This window comes from Panthera leo, chromosome D1, assembly GCF_018350215.1.
Source record: "Panthera leo isolate Ple1 chromosome D1, P.leo_Ple1_pat1.1, whole genome shotgun sequence".
Classification (NCBI taxonomy): domain Eukaryota; kingdom Metazoa; phylum Chordata; class Mammalia; order Carnivora; family Felidae; genus Panthera; species Panthera leo.
Genome location: NC_056688.1, coordinates 57,621,823 through 57,636,997, shown reverse-complemented (window position 1 = coordinate 57,636,997; position 15,175 = coordinate 57,621,823). Strand labels below are relative to the sequence as shown.

The following is a 15,175-nucleotide window of genomic DNA, read 5'->3' as shown; positions in this document are numbered from 1 at the left end:
CACATCTCCCTCATAGCACCTGATGGGAGTGCTCAGCCTATAGGAGGTGCTGGCTAAATTTAATACATTATCAATTTTCATGTCTTAAAGGGAGTGAGTAGATGTATGAAAATGGAACATCTCTACCTGAAAACAGGAACAGGAACCAGGAAGGTTAGTCAATCCTGATCCCTTGGCCTGAACTATCCTTTCTGTCTTGGAGGTGTCTTTCTGCTTTTTACATACCAGTCCATCCTTCAAGGCCCTGCTCTACTGCATCTCCTCTGGGAAGCCTTCCTAGGTGCACCAGCTGGATGGGATGGCTATACAGCTTTGTTCTATAAGGAAGCATTTAAGATGCTATTGTGTATGTTTTCCCCATCAGATTGTGAGCTTCTTAAAGGCAGAGACCACATACCTGATTCATGTTGCATTTTTAGAGTCCAGCAAAGGACCTGGCACACAGATGTGGCATAAATGAGACCCCCTCCTCCCCATCAGTAACTCACCCTCAAGATTCACTGGTACCTACTCGTGTAATGACTTCTTCCAAAGTGTACTAAGACACGATGGAGGCTGGGGAAGTTTATTTTTTTAAATTGTTTTCTTCGAGGGGTGCCTGGGTTGGCTGAGTCAGTTGAGCGTCCGATTTCGGCTCAGGACATGATCTTGCAGTTCACAAGTTCAAGCCCTGCATTGGGCTCTGTGCTGACAGCTCAGAGCCTGAAGCCTGCTTTGGATTCTGTGTCTCCCCCTCTCTCTCTGCCCCTCCCCCATTCATGCTCTGTCTCTCTCTCTCACAAATAAATTTTAAAAAACATAAAAAAAATTTTTTTAAATTGTTTTCTTCGATCTAGTCCTCTCTCCCTTTCAAAATTCATCCTCTCCTTATAAGAGTCAGTTCTCATTCTGTCATCACCTTGCTTAGAACTCCCCATTTTCTTCCAGGATAAAGATTAAACTCCCAAACTTGGCTTCAAGGTCCTCTAGCTTCAATCCTCATTTCTCTTCTCTCTCCTCTTTTAATATACCCATTTAAAGGGGTTCTCTATATGCTCTCACCTCTACCCCAAACAAGCCTCCATTCTGCTCTTATCCTTTCTTTCTGGGGGACAGTTTCTTCAGTTGACTATAGAACGTACACTTGATGAAAGCAAAGATAATGCTTGTCATGTCCATCTTCCTGAACCAGTAACATAGTGGTACCTGGCAGAGTTTGTGCTCAATAAATAGATGACTGAATATTTCCAAGCAAATGGAAGCCAAATATAGCATGTACTTTGGAAACCCTGGCTACTGACAGGTTAGCTATCTGGGAAAGAGGGTAGGAAGAAGGTTTGTACTTCCTATCAGTCATGAATGGCTTCTTTCCACTTTAAACAGAGAAAATTAAACTTATTCATCCCGGTGTACAATATACATATTTTACTTCAGCAAAAATGACACCAAATGATGGCTAAAGGTACTGATCTAACTGATTTCTCACAATTCCCCAAACTGTGCCTGATATATAAGTTCCCAGGCCTTAACCCAGCATTCTAATTCAATAGAATGGAAGAAGACCCAGGAATTTGTATTTCAGAATAAGTACCCCAGGTGATTCTTATGCTTAGGCACCTTTGAGAAATACTTATTCTATAGTAGTCTCTGTCTGGGCTGCACAGAATTACCTGGGCAGTTATGAAAAACACTGATGCCTGGGTCTGCACCCTCAAAGATCCTGTTGTAACTGACCTATGATGCAGCCTGGGCATCTGGATCTTGAAAAGCTCCCTCAAGAATTCTAATATGCAGCCAGAGTGAGGACCACCGCTTTAAGGGGTGTTTCAAAGGGTTGACTATGGACCACCAATATCTAGAATCATCTGAGGTACCTGCTAAAAATGCAGGCTTCTGGCCTCTGAGAATTAGAATTTTAAATATGTCTATAGTTGATTTTTTCCTGAAAGTAGAGTGGCACAAGTTCAAGAACTGCTACTAAAGAGCTCACCTAATCCACTCTCATCTTGTTTTGGCTAGGGAATCCTCAAGAAGGGAAAAGGTATGCTGTGTCAAATCGTAAGTCTGGGCAAAAACCTACCAAGAACCTGACCTGGGTCTCCGGCCTCTCAGTCCAATGTGCTTTCCACTTCACAATTTCCTGTGCCATGCTTTTAAATCTCTCCTTTCAAAAGGAAGACAGTAAATAAATAATATAGTGAAAGCTGTTGGTCTCTCATTTGTCACAGGGGCTTGCCTGAGGGATGTTTTTTGAATAGCACCCAGTGACCATAACTCCTCAACAAGAGGGGCCCTGAGCCATACCTGTGATTAAGGAGCTGACTTGCGACACCAGGTTATTGGATTTCTCCAGAAGGCACTGGCTGTCAGGGTCTAGGCTGCTAGCTCCGGGCCCAAGATGGTCCCTATGAGTCTCCTGGGACTGCATGACGGCAGGAGGCTGAGGACTGAGGGGAAGTAAAGGCTTGGTGAGCTTCTGACTGAAGTACCGTTGGATCTGATCTAGCTCACTCAGATTCCTCCTGTAAAAAAAAAAAAAAAAGAAAGGGAGAACAGGACAAAAGGGTCATTCACTGGGATTACAAGCATCTTTTATGTTCCTCTCAGACTATGATCTGGCTACTGGGGGCAACTTTCCACTCCTTATGTCTAGCTAATGAGATTCCTCTTCTATGTCCAGGAAAAATCTCCCCTCCTGTAGGGAACCATTCTTGACTACCATTCCTATCTAGTCTTCACATCCTCTTACTCTGACAGACTAAGGCCTTACTCTGGACTAACACTGACCTTTGCTACCTCACAGTCATTCTTCACTTGATCTTAGCCAAAAGGCCGAGAAGCGATTACCTCACAATCATTCTTGATCTTTCAAGTAAGTGATTTCTTGAAGCAAGCCGTCTATGAGCCTCTAAATTGGTTTAAGAGGTCTTCCTTTATGCCTCACAGTTCTGTACCCTTCAATCACATCATTTGTTTCACATCTCTGTCCTCTGATGTACTGTGAGCTCTGTGCTGATTCCTTTATATCTGTTGTACCCAGCATAGTGCTTGTCACAAAATCAATGCTGAATGGATAATGAATAAATGACTTAAAAAAAAAATCTGTTCAAAAACTTTGAATGGGGCCACATTGATTCTTACCATTCTCCAGAACTCGGGACTCCAAATCTTGTGCTTTCTCCATAATAGATGGGCCCTGTCCCAACTGGGTTCATTTCTGCCTCATACCTCTGAATGCTGGAGCCTGAGTTCAAGCTACTCCCCTTGCTCTGTCCCTATACAATTTTAACTTTTTTTTTTTTTTTTTTTTTTTTTGAGAGAGCACAAGCAGGGGAGAGGGGCAGAGGGAGAGAAGGAGAATTTTTTTTTTTAAATGTTTACTTATTTTTGAGAGAGAGAGAGAGAGAGATGAGAGAGAGACAGAGCATGAGCGGGGGAGGGGCAGAGAGAGAGGGAGACCTAGAATCCGAAGAAGGCTCTAGGCTCCGAGCTGTCAGCACAGAGCCCGACGTGGGGCTCAAACTCAGAGACTGCGAGATCATGGCCTGAGCCGAAGTCTGACACTTAACCGACTCAGCCACCCAGGTGCCTCGAGAGAAGGAGAATCTTAAGCAGGCTCCACACTCAGCATGGAGCCTGACGTGGCGCTCTATCTCATGACCCTGGGATCATGACCTGAGCTGAAATTAAGAGTCAGATGCTCAACCAACTAAGCCACCGAGGTGCCCCCCAACCTGAGTTTTCTTATCATGTATTAGTTTCCCAAACTAGGCCATGAGCATTTGGTAACAGAAGATAATATCTCAACCTTCTTTATTTCTCTGGTACACTCAATGTGCCTGGTATAATTGGCACTACATAGACACTAAATACCTGTGAAGTAAATTGAAAGTCGTTTTATGCTTTTGTTAGGAACAGTCTGCTGTGTTCTACCATCAAATCCAAATTAAATGAGAGAATACAAAGCTGATCCTTAATCTGTCATTAGAAGCCACGACTCTCAAATCACAGTGGATTTACGGACTTCAAGCTGTATTACAAAGCTGTAATCATCAAGACAGTATGGTCCTGGCACAAGAAAAGACACTCAGATCAATGGAACAAAATAGAGAACCCAGAAATGGACCCACAAATATATGGCCAACTAATCTTTGACAAAGCAGGAAAGAATATTCAATAGAATAAAGACAGTCTTTTCAGCAAGTGGTGCTAAGAAAACTGGACAGCGACATGCAGAAAAATGAACCTGGATCACTTTCTCACACCATACACAAAAATAAACTCAAAATGGATGAAAGACCTAAATGTAAGACAGGAAGCCATCAAAATCCTTGAGGAGAAAGCAGGCAAAACCTCTCTGACCTCGGCTGCAGCAACTTCCTACTCAACATGTCTCCAGAGGCAAGGGAAACAAAAGCAAAAATGAACTATTGAGACCTCATCAAAATAAAAAGCTTCTGCACAGTGAAGGAAACAATCAGCAAAACTAAAAGGCAACCAACAGAATGGGAGAAGATATTTGCAAATGACATATCAGATAAAGGGTTAGTATCCAAAATTTATAGGAAACTTATCAAACTTAACATCCCAAACCCAAATAATCCAGTGAAGAAATAGGCAAAAGACATGAATAGACACTTCTCCAAAGAAGACATCCAGATGGCCAAACAACACATGAAAAAATGCTCAACATCACTCATCATCAGGGAAATACAAATCAAAACCACAATGAGACACCACCTCACAACCGTCAGAATGGCTAACATTAACAACTCAGGCAACAACAGATGTTGGCGAGGATGCAGAGACAGAGGATCTCTTTTGCACTGCTGGTGGGAATGCAAACTGCTGCAGCCACTCTGGAAAACAGGATGGAGGTTCCTCAAAAAATTAGAAATAGAACTACCCTGCAACCCAGTAATTGCACTACTAGGTATTTATCCAAGGGATACAGGTATGCTGTTTCAAAGGGGCATATGCACTCCAATGTTTACGGCAGCACTATCAACAACAGCCAAATTATGGAAAGAACCCAAATGTCCATCAACAGGTGAATGGATAAAGAAGATGTGGTGTGTATATATATAAATACACACACACACACACACACACACACACACACTGGAGTATTACTCAGCAATCAAAAAGAATGAAATCTTGCCATTTGCAACTACATAGATGGAACTAGAGGGTATTATATAAGCTAAGTGAAATTAGAGAAAGACAAATATCACATGACTTCACTCATGTGAGGACTTTAAGATACAAAACAGATGAACATAAGGGAAGGGAAGCAAAAATAATAAAAAACAGGGAGGGGGAGAAACATAAGAGACTCTTAAATATGGAGAACAAACAGAGGGTACTGGAGGGGGGATGGGCTAAATGTGTAGGGGGCATTAGGGAATCAACTCCCGAAATCATTGTTGCACTATATGCTAACTAACTTGGATGTAAATTAAAAAAATAAATAAAATTTAAAAATCACAGTGGTTTACTTAGGTGTCTACATTTGGGTGTCTGCCACCTGCCACTTGTAGCAGGAAAATGCAAACAAATGTTAACTGGGTGAAGCTTTAAAGAAAATGTGCAAACCCAACTGACCTTGTCAGAGGTTCTGGGTATAGAACCTACTAATACTAAGCTGCAATTTTCTTATCTGTGAAAAAGGTTTATTAATATTTGCTCTGCAGACCTCATAGGATTGCTGTGACTCAAAAGAAGCACTGTTTTAGGGCTCTGTGAATCTAAGGAAGTAATAATGCAAAGTTGCTATTTTGTTTCATCTCCATTTTTAGAGAATTCATCTACTAGCAGTTTTCAAAACCTTGTTCTAGATCTAGCAGCATTAGCATCATCTGAGAACTTCTTAGAAATGCCAATTCTCAGGCCCTATCCTAGACCTATTGAATTAGGAACTGTATGGGTGGGTAGAACAATTGCTGTTTTAACAAGTTGTTCACGTGATTCTGACACACACTAACTTTTGAGAACCACTGTTCTAGGGCAGTGGTTTATAGCCTGGTAATTTGGCCCCAAGAACACATTTGGCAATGTGTGAAGCCATTTTTGGTTGTCACAATCGGGGCAGGAGAGCTACTAGTATCTAGTAGATAGAGGCCAAGGATGCTGCTAAATTCTTACAATGCATAAGACAGGCCCCCTACAGCAAAATATCTGGCCCAAATGTCAATAGCGCTGACACTGAGAGAACTGCACGAGAGTTTCTTTTTCTCTTTCTTGGTAGATTCTAAAATATGTTATGTGAGTGACCCAACAAAATGCAGACACACTGTTGGGGCGCCTGGGTGGCGCAGTCGGTTAAGTGTCCGACTTCAGCCAGGTCACGATCTCACGGTCCGTGAGTTTGAGCCCCGCGTCAGGCTCTGGGCTGATGGCTTGGAGCCTGGAGCCTGTTTCCGATTCTGTGTCTCCCTCTCTCTCTGCCCCTCCCCCGTTCATGCTCTGTCTCTCTCTGTCCCAAAAATAAATAAAAAACGTTGAAAAAAAAAATTAAAAAAAAAAAATGCAGACACACTGTTAATGGTTTTACTTAAATAGCCTCCAGTCTCTAGCTGAGAATCTAAAATGAGAATCTGAACATACCACTTCCTTATAATACAAAAATTTGAACAATTTCCCACAGTCTATAGTATAACTGTTCAATTCTTTTTAACCTATGTTCCACCAATCAAAAATATTTTGCCAATTCTTTTCTGAGTTTGCTTTATGAAGCCAAATAATTTAAAAAAATTTTTTTTAGCTTTTTCCAAATATAAAATCTTTCAAATATTTTTTCCTCAAATTTTACACACTCTCTTCCTCCATTCCCCATCACTTTCCACTTGAGGATCATTTGTTCTAAAAGTCCAAACTCAAGCTGACATTCAAGGCCCTTCAAGATGGTGCTACAGAACTTTCCTTGCTCTTTACATCTTTGGCTCAGCTTTATCCTAACTGTACTGCTGGTATTTCTCCAAACGTGACCTGCTGTTTCAAGCCTCTGGGTCTCAGTGTGTTTTCTGCATAGAATGTCCTTCACATTTGTTGACCTTCTCCTTCAAAGACTAGTTCAAGTGTGACTTCTTTAAATATTCCCAAAACCAATTTAGAATGTTACTTATTCCTCCATTTACCCTTGGCCAGAAAACCTGCAGCTTTTATCACACATCATTATAATTATCTGGCAACAGACTATCTCCTTCCTTTTCTGGGAATGGCAGAGCCAGGACTGGAAGTCAAGGCTGTTGGACTCTGAAGCCAAGACCTTTTCACAGGACCACACTTCTTACTAGATAACCCAGGTGCTGATTCAGATGATCTATAATGGCCCTTTCAATTCTCACAGTGCTTCTGTGGCTCAGATGCTGGCTGAATTAACAAAGAGGGAAGCATTAACAGGACAGATGGTGATCTGGATGAATTCAGTGGTTGTGAGGACAGTGGGCAGGATGAGGGTCTATAAATTGTAAAGTAGATATGAAGCTGTATAATTATTAACTTTGGTGAATAATCTAAAGTTCCTGTATTAGTGGAAATAATATAATAGTATAGAGCCGGTGAAGGAATGGAAGGCCCCAAGTAGAGACAGATTTATCTATGAAGAATCTTGAGAGGATCCAGGGTCCAATGCAACACTAACACAGACAAAGTCCCCTCCTACACTTCCCAGGGCAGTGGTAGCTGACAGAACAGCAGTATTGCAGGTTGCCATAGCCCATTTACCTTGTGCTTTACTATGGTTTCTTGTGTCTTTTCTAAGCACAGGGTCTTACCTGAGAGAAGTCAGAATGGAAGTGTGGGAGGAGGACAAAGGCAATGTGGTCAGTTTGTCATCATGTGGCAAAACTGCCTCTCCCTGCTGCAGGGATTCATGAAATCGGCGGATGTTCTGTACATGCTCTTCATGGCGTGATGCCTGACTTCTTGCAGTACTGCTTCTGTCAGGAATAAATGGGGCCAAAATAAATTCCCAACCAATGAGAAAACTAATGTGATAATCAACAAATAACCCTCCTACAATGGTATTGCAAATCCATCCCCATTACCACAGTCCTGGCTTCAGTAATTCTTACTTAGATGACAACTATCCTCCAAATAATCTTGCCTTCAGTCTTAACCACTCTCCTTTATTATTTTTTCCCTCTCTTTTCAAATGTGAATTCCAGTGTAGTTAACATATAGTGTTATGCTAGTTTCAGGTGTAAAATATAGTGATTCAACAATTCCATACTCAGTCCTCATCAAGTTACATGTATTCTTTTGTTTTGTTTTGTTTTTTTATTACAGAGAGAGAGAGAGAGAGAGAGAGAGAGAGAGAGAGAGAGAGAGAGAATATGAGCAGGGGAGGGACAGAGAAAGAGGGAGAGAGAAGCCCAAGCAGGCTCTGTACTGTCAGCGTGCAGCCTGATGTAAGGCTTGATCTCACAAACCGTGAGATCATGACCTGAGCTGAAATCAAGAGTCAGATGCTTAACATACTAAGCCACCCAGGCACCCCAAGAGTGTACTCTTAATCCCTTCACGTATTTTACCCATCCCCCTTACCTCTCCTCTGGTAACCATTTGTTTGTTCTCTTTGGTTAAGAATCTGTTTCTTGGTTTGTCTCTCTTTTTTTTCCTCTTTGTTCATTTGTTTTGTTTCTTAAAGTCCACATAGGAGTGAAATCATACAGTATTTGTCTTTCTCTGATGGACTTATTTTGCTTAGCATCATACGCTCTAGATCCATCCATGTTATTGCAAATGGCAAGGTTTTGTTCTTTTTAAAAATATTTTTTAATGTTTATTTATTTTGAGAGAGAGAGTGCAAACAGGGAAGGGGCAGAGAGAGAGGGACAGAGAGAATCCCAAGTATGCTCCGCACTGTCAGCACAAGCCCAATGGGGGGCTCAATCCCACCAACTGCAAGATCATGACCTGAACTGAAACCAAGAGTTGGATGCTTAACTGACTGAGCCGCCCAGACACCCCAAGATTTCATTCTTTTTAATAGCTGGATAATATTCCATTACACACGCGCGCGCGCACACACACACACACACACACCACATCTTCTTTATCCGTTCATCTATCAGTGGACACCTGGGCTGTTTCCATAGTTTGCCTATTGTAAATAATGCTGCAATAAACACAAGGGTGCATTTGCCCTTTGAATTAGTGTTTTTGTATTTTCTGGGTAAATATCCAGTAGTGTCATTCCTCTATGTAGGGTAGTTCTATTTCTAACTTGTGAGGAGACTTCTTACTATTTTCCAGTGGCTGAACCAGTTTGCATTCCCACTGACAGTGCACAAGTGTTCCTTTTTCTCCACATCCTTGTCAATACTTATTTCTTGTGCTGTTGAGTTTAGCCATTTGGACAGGTGTGAGATGATATCTCATTATGGTTTTGATTGCATTTCATCAGTGATGAGTGATGTTGAATATCTTTTCATGTATCTCTTGGCCATTTGTAAGTCTTCTGTGGAGAAATGTCTATTCATGTCTTCTGCCCATTTTTATTTATTTATTTATTTATTTATTTATTTATTTATTTATTTATTTATTTATTTTTGGGACAGAGAGAGACAGAGCATGAACGGGGGAGGGGCAGAGAGAGAGGGAGACACAGAATCGGAAACAGGCTCCAGGCTCCGAGCCATCAGCCCAGAGCCCGACGCGGGGCTCGAACTCACGGACCGCGAGATCGTGACCTGGCTGAAGTCGGACGCTTAACCGACTGCGCCACCCAGGCGCCCCTCTTCTGCCCATTTTTAAATTGGAGTATTTGTTTCTTGTGTGTTGAGTTGTAAAAATTCTTTATATATATTTGATATTAACCCTTCATTGAATATGTCATTTACAAATGTCTTCTCCCATTCAGTAGGTTGTCTTTTAGTTTTGTTGGTTGTTTACTTTGCTGTGCAGAAACTTTTATTTTGATATAGTCCCAATAGTTTATTTTTGCTTTTGTTTCCCTTGCCTAAGTGAACACATCTGGAAAGATGTTGCTATGGCCGATGTCAGAGAGTTACTGCCTGTGCTCTCTTCAAGGACTTTTATGGTTTCAGGTCTCACATTTAGGTCCTTAATCCATTTTAAGTTTATTTTTGTGTATGGTGTAAGAAAGTGGTCCAGGTACATTCTTTTGTGTGTTACTGTCCAGTTTTCCCAACACAATTTGTTGAAAAGACTGTCTTTTTCCCATTGCATTCTTTGTTGAAGATTAACCGACCAGCTAATTATGGGTTTATTTCTGGGGTTTCTATTCTTTTCCATGGACTTATGTGTCTATTTTTGTGCCTGTACCATACTGTTTTGATTACTATAGCTTTGTAATATAACTTGAGGTCCAGAATTGTGATTCCCTCCAACTTTGCTTTTCTTTTTTCAAGATTGCTTTGGCTATTTAGGGTCTTTTCTGGTTCCATACAAATTTTAGGACTGTTTATTCTAGCTCTGTGAAAAAATGCTGTTGGTATTTTGATAGGGATTTCATTAAATATGTAGATTGCTTTGTGGAATATAAACATTTTAACAATATTTTTCTTCTGATCTATGGGCATGGGATGTCTTTTCATTTCTTTGTGTTATCTTCAATTTCTTTCATCAATATTTTATAGTTTTCAGAGTACAGGTCCTTTCACCCCTTTGGTTAGATTTATTTCTAAGTATTTTACTATTTCTAAGTATTTACTGTTTTGCATTTGTAAATGGGATGGTTTTCTTTTTTATTTTGTTTTCTTAATTACTCTTTCTGCTGCTTCATTATTAGTGTATAGAAATGCAGTGGATTTCTGTATGTTGATTTTGTATGCCACGACCTTATTGTATTCCTTTATCAGTTCTAGTCGTTTTTTGGTGGACTCTTTAGGGTTTTTTTTTTATCATGTCATCTGCAAATAGTGAAAGTTTTACTTCTTCCTTACCAATTTGGATGCTTTTCATTTCTTTTTCTTTATTTCTGACTGCTGTGGCTAGGACTTCCAGTTCTATATCAAATAAAAATGGTGAGAGTGGACATCCTGTCTTGTTCCTGATCTGAGGGAGAGAGCTCTCAGTTTTTCCTTGCTTTGAGTGTGTTTTCCATATGAGGCCTTTATTATGTTGAACTATGTTCCTTGTAAACCCACTCTGTTGAGGGTTTTTATCATGAATGGATGTTGTATTTTGTCAAATGCTTTTTCTGCATCTATTGAAATGACTATATGATTTTTATCCGTTCTCTTACTGATGTGGTGTATCATGTTGATTGATTTGCAATTATTGAACCAACCTTGTATTCTGGGAATAAATCCCAGTTGATCATGGTAAATGCTTTTTTTAATGTATCGTTGGATTCTGTTTCTAAATATTAAGAATTTTTGTATCTCTTTTTTTGTAGTGTCTTTATCTGGTTTTGGTATCAGGGTAATACTGGTCTCATAACATGAATTTGGAAGTTTTCCTTCCTCTTCTATTCTTTGGAATAATTTGAGAAGAACAGCTTTTTTAAATGTTTAGTAGAATTCACCTGTGAAACTGTCTGGTCCTGCCTGGACTTTTGTTTGCTGGGAGATTGCCGATTATCCATTCAATTTCCTTGTTGGTAATTGGTCTGTTCAAATTTTGTTTCATCTTGATTCAGTTTTGATAGGTGACATGTTTCTGGAATTTATCCATTTCTTCCAGGTTGTCCAATTTGTTGGAATATAATTTTTCATAATATTTTCTTACAATTGTTTTTATTTCTGTGGTGTTGGTTATTTCTCCTCTTTCATTTGTGATATTGTTTATTTGAATCCTTCCTTTCTCTTTTTTTGATGAATCTGGTTAGAAGTTTATTAATTTTGTTGATTTTTTCAAAGAACCGGCTCTTGGTTTCATTCATCTGTTCTACTGTTTTTTTAGTTTCTATATCATTTATTTTTGCTCTAGTCTTTATTATTTCCTTCCTTCTCCTGGTTTTGGTTTTTTGTTTGTTTGTTTGTTGTTGTTCTTTTTCTAGCTCTTGTAGGTGTAAGATTAGGTTGTTTGAGATTTTTCTTCCTTTTTGAGGTAGACCCGTGTTACTATAAATTTCCCTCTTAGAACTGCTTTTGCTGCATCCCAAAGATTTTGGACCATTTGTGTTTTAATTTCATTTCTTTCTGTGTAATTTTTTATTTCTTCTTTTATTTCTTGGTTGACTCATTCATTTTTCAGTAGCGTTATTTCCATGTATTTTCACCCTTTCTAGATTTTTTCTTGTGGTTGACTTCTAGTTTCATAATGTTGTGGTTGGAAAAAATATATGTTATGACTTTGATCTCTTTAAATTTGTTGAGACTTGTTTTGTGGCCTAATATATGATCTATCTGGAGAATGTTCCATGTTCACTTGATAAGAATGTATATTCCAGAGTAGATCAGTATGGAGGCTCCTCAAAAAAGTAAAATAGAACTACCCTATGACCCAGCAATTGCACTACTAGTTATTTATCCAGAGGATACAAAAATACAGATTTAAAGGGGTACATGCACCCTGATGTTTATAGCAGCATTATCAACAAAAGCCAAACTATGGAAAGAGAGCCTAAATGTCTATTTACTGATGAATGGATAAAGAAGATGTGGTATATTTACACAATGACTATTACTCAGCCATCAAAAAGAATGAAATCTTGTCATTTGCAACGACCATAGATGGAGCTATGGTGTATTATGCTAAGCAAAATAAGTCAAACACAAATACTATATGATTTCCCTCATATGTGAAATTGAGGAAACACAAGAGGTGAACATACAGGAGGGGGAGAAAAAAAGAGAGGGAAACAAACCATAAGAGACTCTTAACTGTAGAGAACAAACTGAGGGTTGATGGAGGGAGGTGGGTGGGGGATGGGCTAAATGGGTGATGGGTATTATGGAGGGCACTTGTTATGATGAGCACTGGGTGTTACATGTAAGTGATGAATCACTAAATTCTACTCCTGAAACCAATATTACACTATATGTTAGCTAACTAGAATTTAAGTAACAATTTGAAAAAAATGGAGTATTTTAAATAAATGACATTTTACAATATTTTATATGAACAAATCTTTTCCTGGTAGTTTCCCTTTTTTCAAGGTTCTACATTTTTTCTTTTACTTTTTGAAATAAAACATGTAAGGGGCGCCTGGGTGGCTCAGTCGGTTAAGCGTCTGACTTGGACTCAGGTCATGATCTCGCGGTCTGTGAGTTCGAGCCCCGCGTCAGGCTCTGTGCTAACAGTTCAGAGCCTAGAGCCTGTTTCGGATTCTGTGTCTCCCTCTCTCTCTGACCCTCCCCTGTTCATGCTCTGTCTCTATCTCAAAAATAAATAAACGTTAAAAATAAAATAAAATAAAACATGTAACATGGAAAAAAAAGAATGTGTATTCTGCTGTTTTATGATGGAATGTTCTGAATATATCTGTTAAATCTATCTGGCCCAGTGTGTCACTGAAAGCCACTGTTTCCTTGTTGATTTTCTGTTTATTTCCACTGACTTAAGTGTTACCCATTCTCCTTTAATAAATTGCCCACATTACAGCCTGAGTGATTTTTTTTAAAACACAGGTCTGATAACAGTAAGAACAACACTATTTATGGAGTCCTTATTATGTGACAAGTACTGTTCTAAGCATTTGTGTACTAAATTATTTAATCACCATTGTTTCTTTCTAGCTTCGGTTTCTCTGTTTTTAATCTATAAAACAAATTTCAAATTTCTCAGCATGGTATTCAAAAACTTGACTTCGGCAATAAGTCTTCTCTTTAAGTAACAGCTTCAATGAGATAGCATTCACATCCCATACAATTTACCCAAAGTCTACAATTCAATGGTTTTTAGTATATTCACAGAGTTGTGTAAACATTGCCACAATTATAGGATACTTTCATCACCCCCCCAAAAATTCTATACCTATACATCAGCAATCACTCCACACTTCCCCTTCTGCCCCAAACCCTCACCCAAACCTCCCAGCTCTAGGCAATTGCTAATCTACTTTCTGATTCTGTAGATTTGCCTAATCTGGAAATTCATGTAAATGGAATCATAACAACATACAGTCTTTTGTGACTAGCTTCATACATTTAGCATTTTTTTAATTATTATTTTTTAATGTTTATTTATTTTTGAGAAATACAGAGAGAGAGAGAGCCAGACAGAGTGCAACTGGGGGAGAGGCAGAAAGAGAGGGAGACAGAATCCGAAGCAGGCTCCAGGCTCTGAGCTGTCAGCACAGAGCCTGATGTGGGGCTCAAACTCACAAACCACGAGATCGTGACCTGAGCCAAAGAAGTTAGACACTCAACTGACTGAGCCACCCAGGTGCCCCACATTTAGCATGTTTTTAAGCTTCACCCATGCTGTAGCATGTATCAGTAATTCATTCCTTCTCATGGCTGAATAATTTTCCATTATATAGAGATATCACATTTTATTCATCTACTCATCAGATGATGGACATTTTGTTTGTATTTTTTAGTTACTAGGAATAATGCTACTACAAACACATACAAGTTTTTGTATGAACATATGATTTATTCTCTTGGGTATAGACTTGGAAGTGGAATTATTGGATCATACGGTTACTCTATGTTTAACCTTTTAAAAGGAAGTGCCAGACCGTTTTCCAAAGCAGCTGCACCATTTTAAAATCCCACCTACCATGTATGAGGGTTCCAATTTCTCCACATCCCCTCCAACATTTGTAATATTTGTCTTTTGGATTACAGTCATTGCAGTGGGTATGAAGTGGTATCTCATTATGGTTCAATTATATTTTCCTGATGGCTAATGATGTTAACCATCTTTTCATGTGTTTATTGACCCTTTGTATATGTTCTTTGGACGTATGTCAATTCAGACCATTTATCCATTTTTACTTGGGTTACTTGCCATTTATTATTGAGTTGTAGGAATTCTTTATATATTGATACAAGTAAGTCCCTTATCATATCTATGTTTTACAATTATTTTCTCCCATGCTGTTGGTGGCCCTTTCATTTTCTTGATGGTATCATTTGTAGCATGAAAGTTTCTAATTTTGATGAATCCAGTGTACTTTTTCTTTTGTTGCTTCTGCTTTTGGTGTCTTATGTGAGGAATCATTGCCTAATCTAAGGTCATGAAGATTTCCTCCTATGTTCTCTTCTAAGAGTTTTATAGTTTTAGCTCTTACATTTAGATATATGATCCTTTTGGAGTTAATTTTTATATACAGTGT

The 15,175-nt window shown here is 39.1% G+C and overlaps 1 protein-coding gene and 1 long non-coding RNA gene across 6 annotated transcripts in view; one reads left to right on the top strand and one right to left on the bottom strand.

Moving 5' to 3' along the window:
• The window catches only part of C2CD3 (C2 domain containing 3 centriole elongation regulator), a 144,612-nt gene that overhangs the window by 22,203 nt on the left and 107,234 nt on the right, over window positions 1-15,175 (bottom strand). For all 3 annotated transcript variants that reach the window (XM_042906813.1, XM_042906814.1, XM_042906815.1), the window contains 2 exons: window positions 7,755-7,919; window positions 2,284-2,501 (listed from right to left, as the gene is read on the bottom strand). In XM_042906813.1, the coding sequence (XP_042762747.1) occupies window positions 2,284-2,501; window positions 7,755-7,919 (383 nt within the window). The remainder of the gene's footprint in view (window positions 1-2,283; window positions 2,502-7,754; window positions 7,920-15,175) is intronic.
• Window positions 1-15,175, top strand: part of LOC122200998 — a 54,881-nt gene that overhangs the window by 24,048 nt on the left and 15,658 nt on the right. For all 3 annotated transcript variants that reach the window (XR_006194035.1, XR_006194034.1, XR_006194033.1), the window contains exon 2: window positions 91-153. This is a non-coding gene — a long non-coding RNA (uncharacterized LOC122200998). The remainder of the gene's footprint in view (window positions 1-90; window positions 154-15,175) is intronic.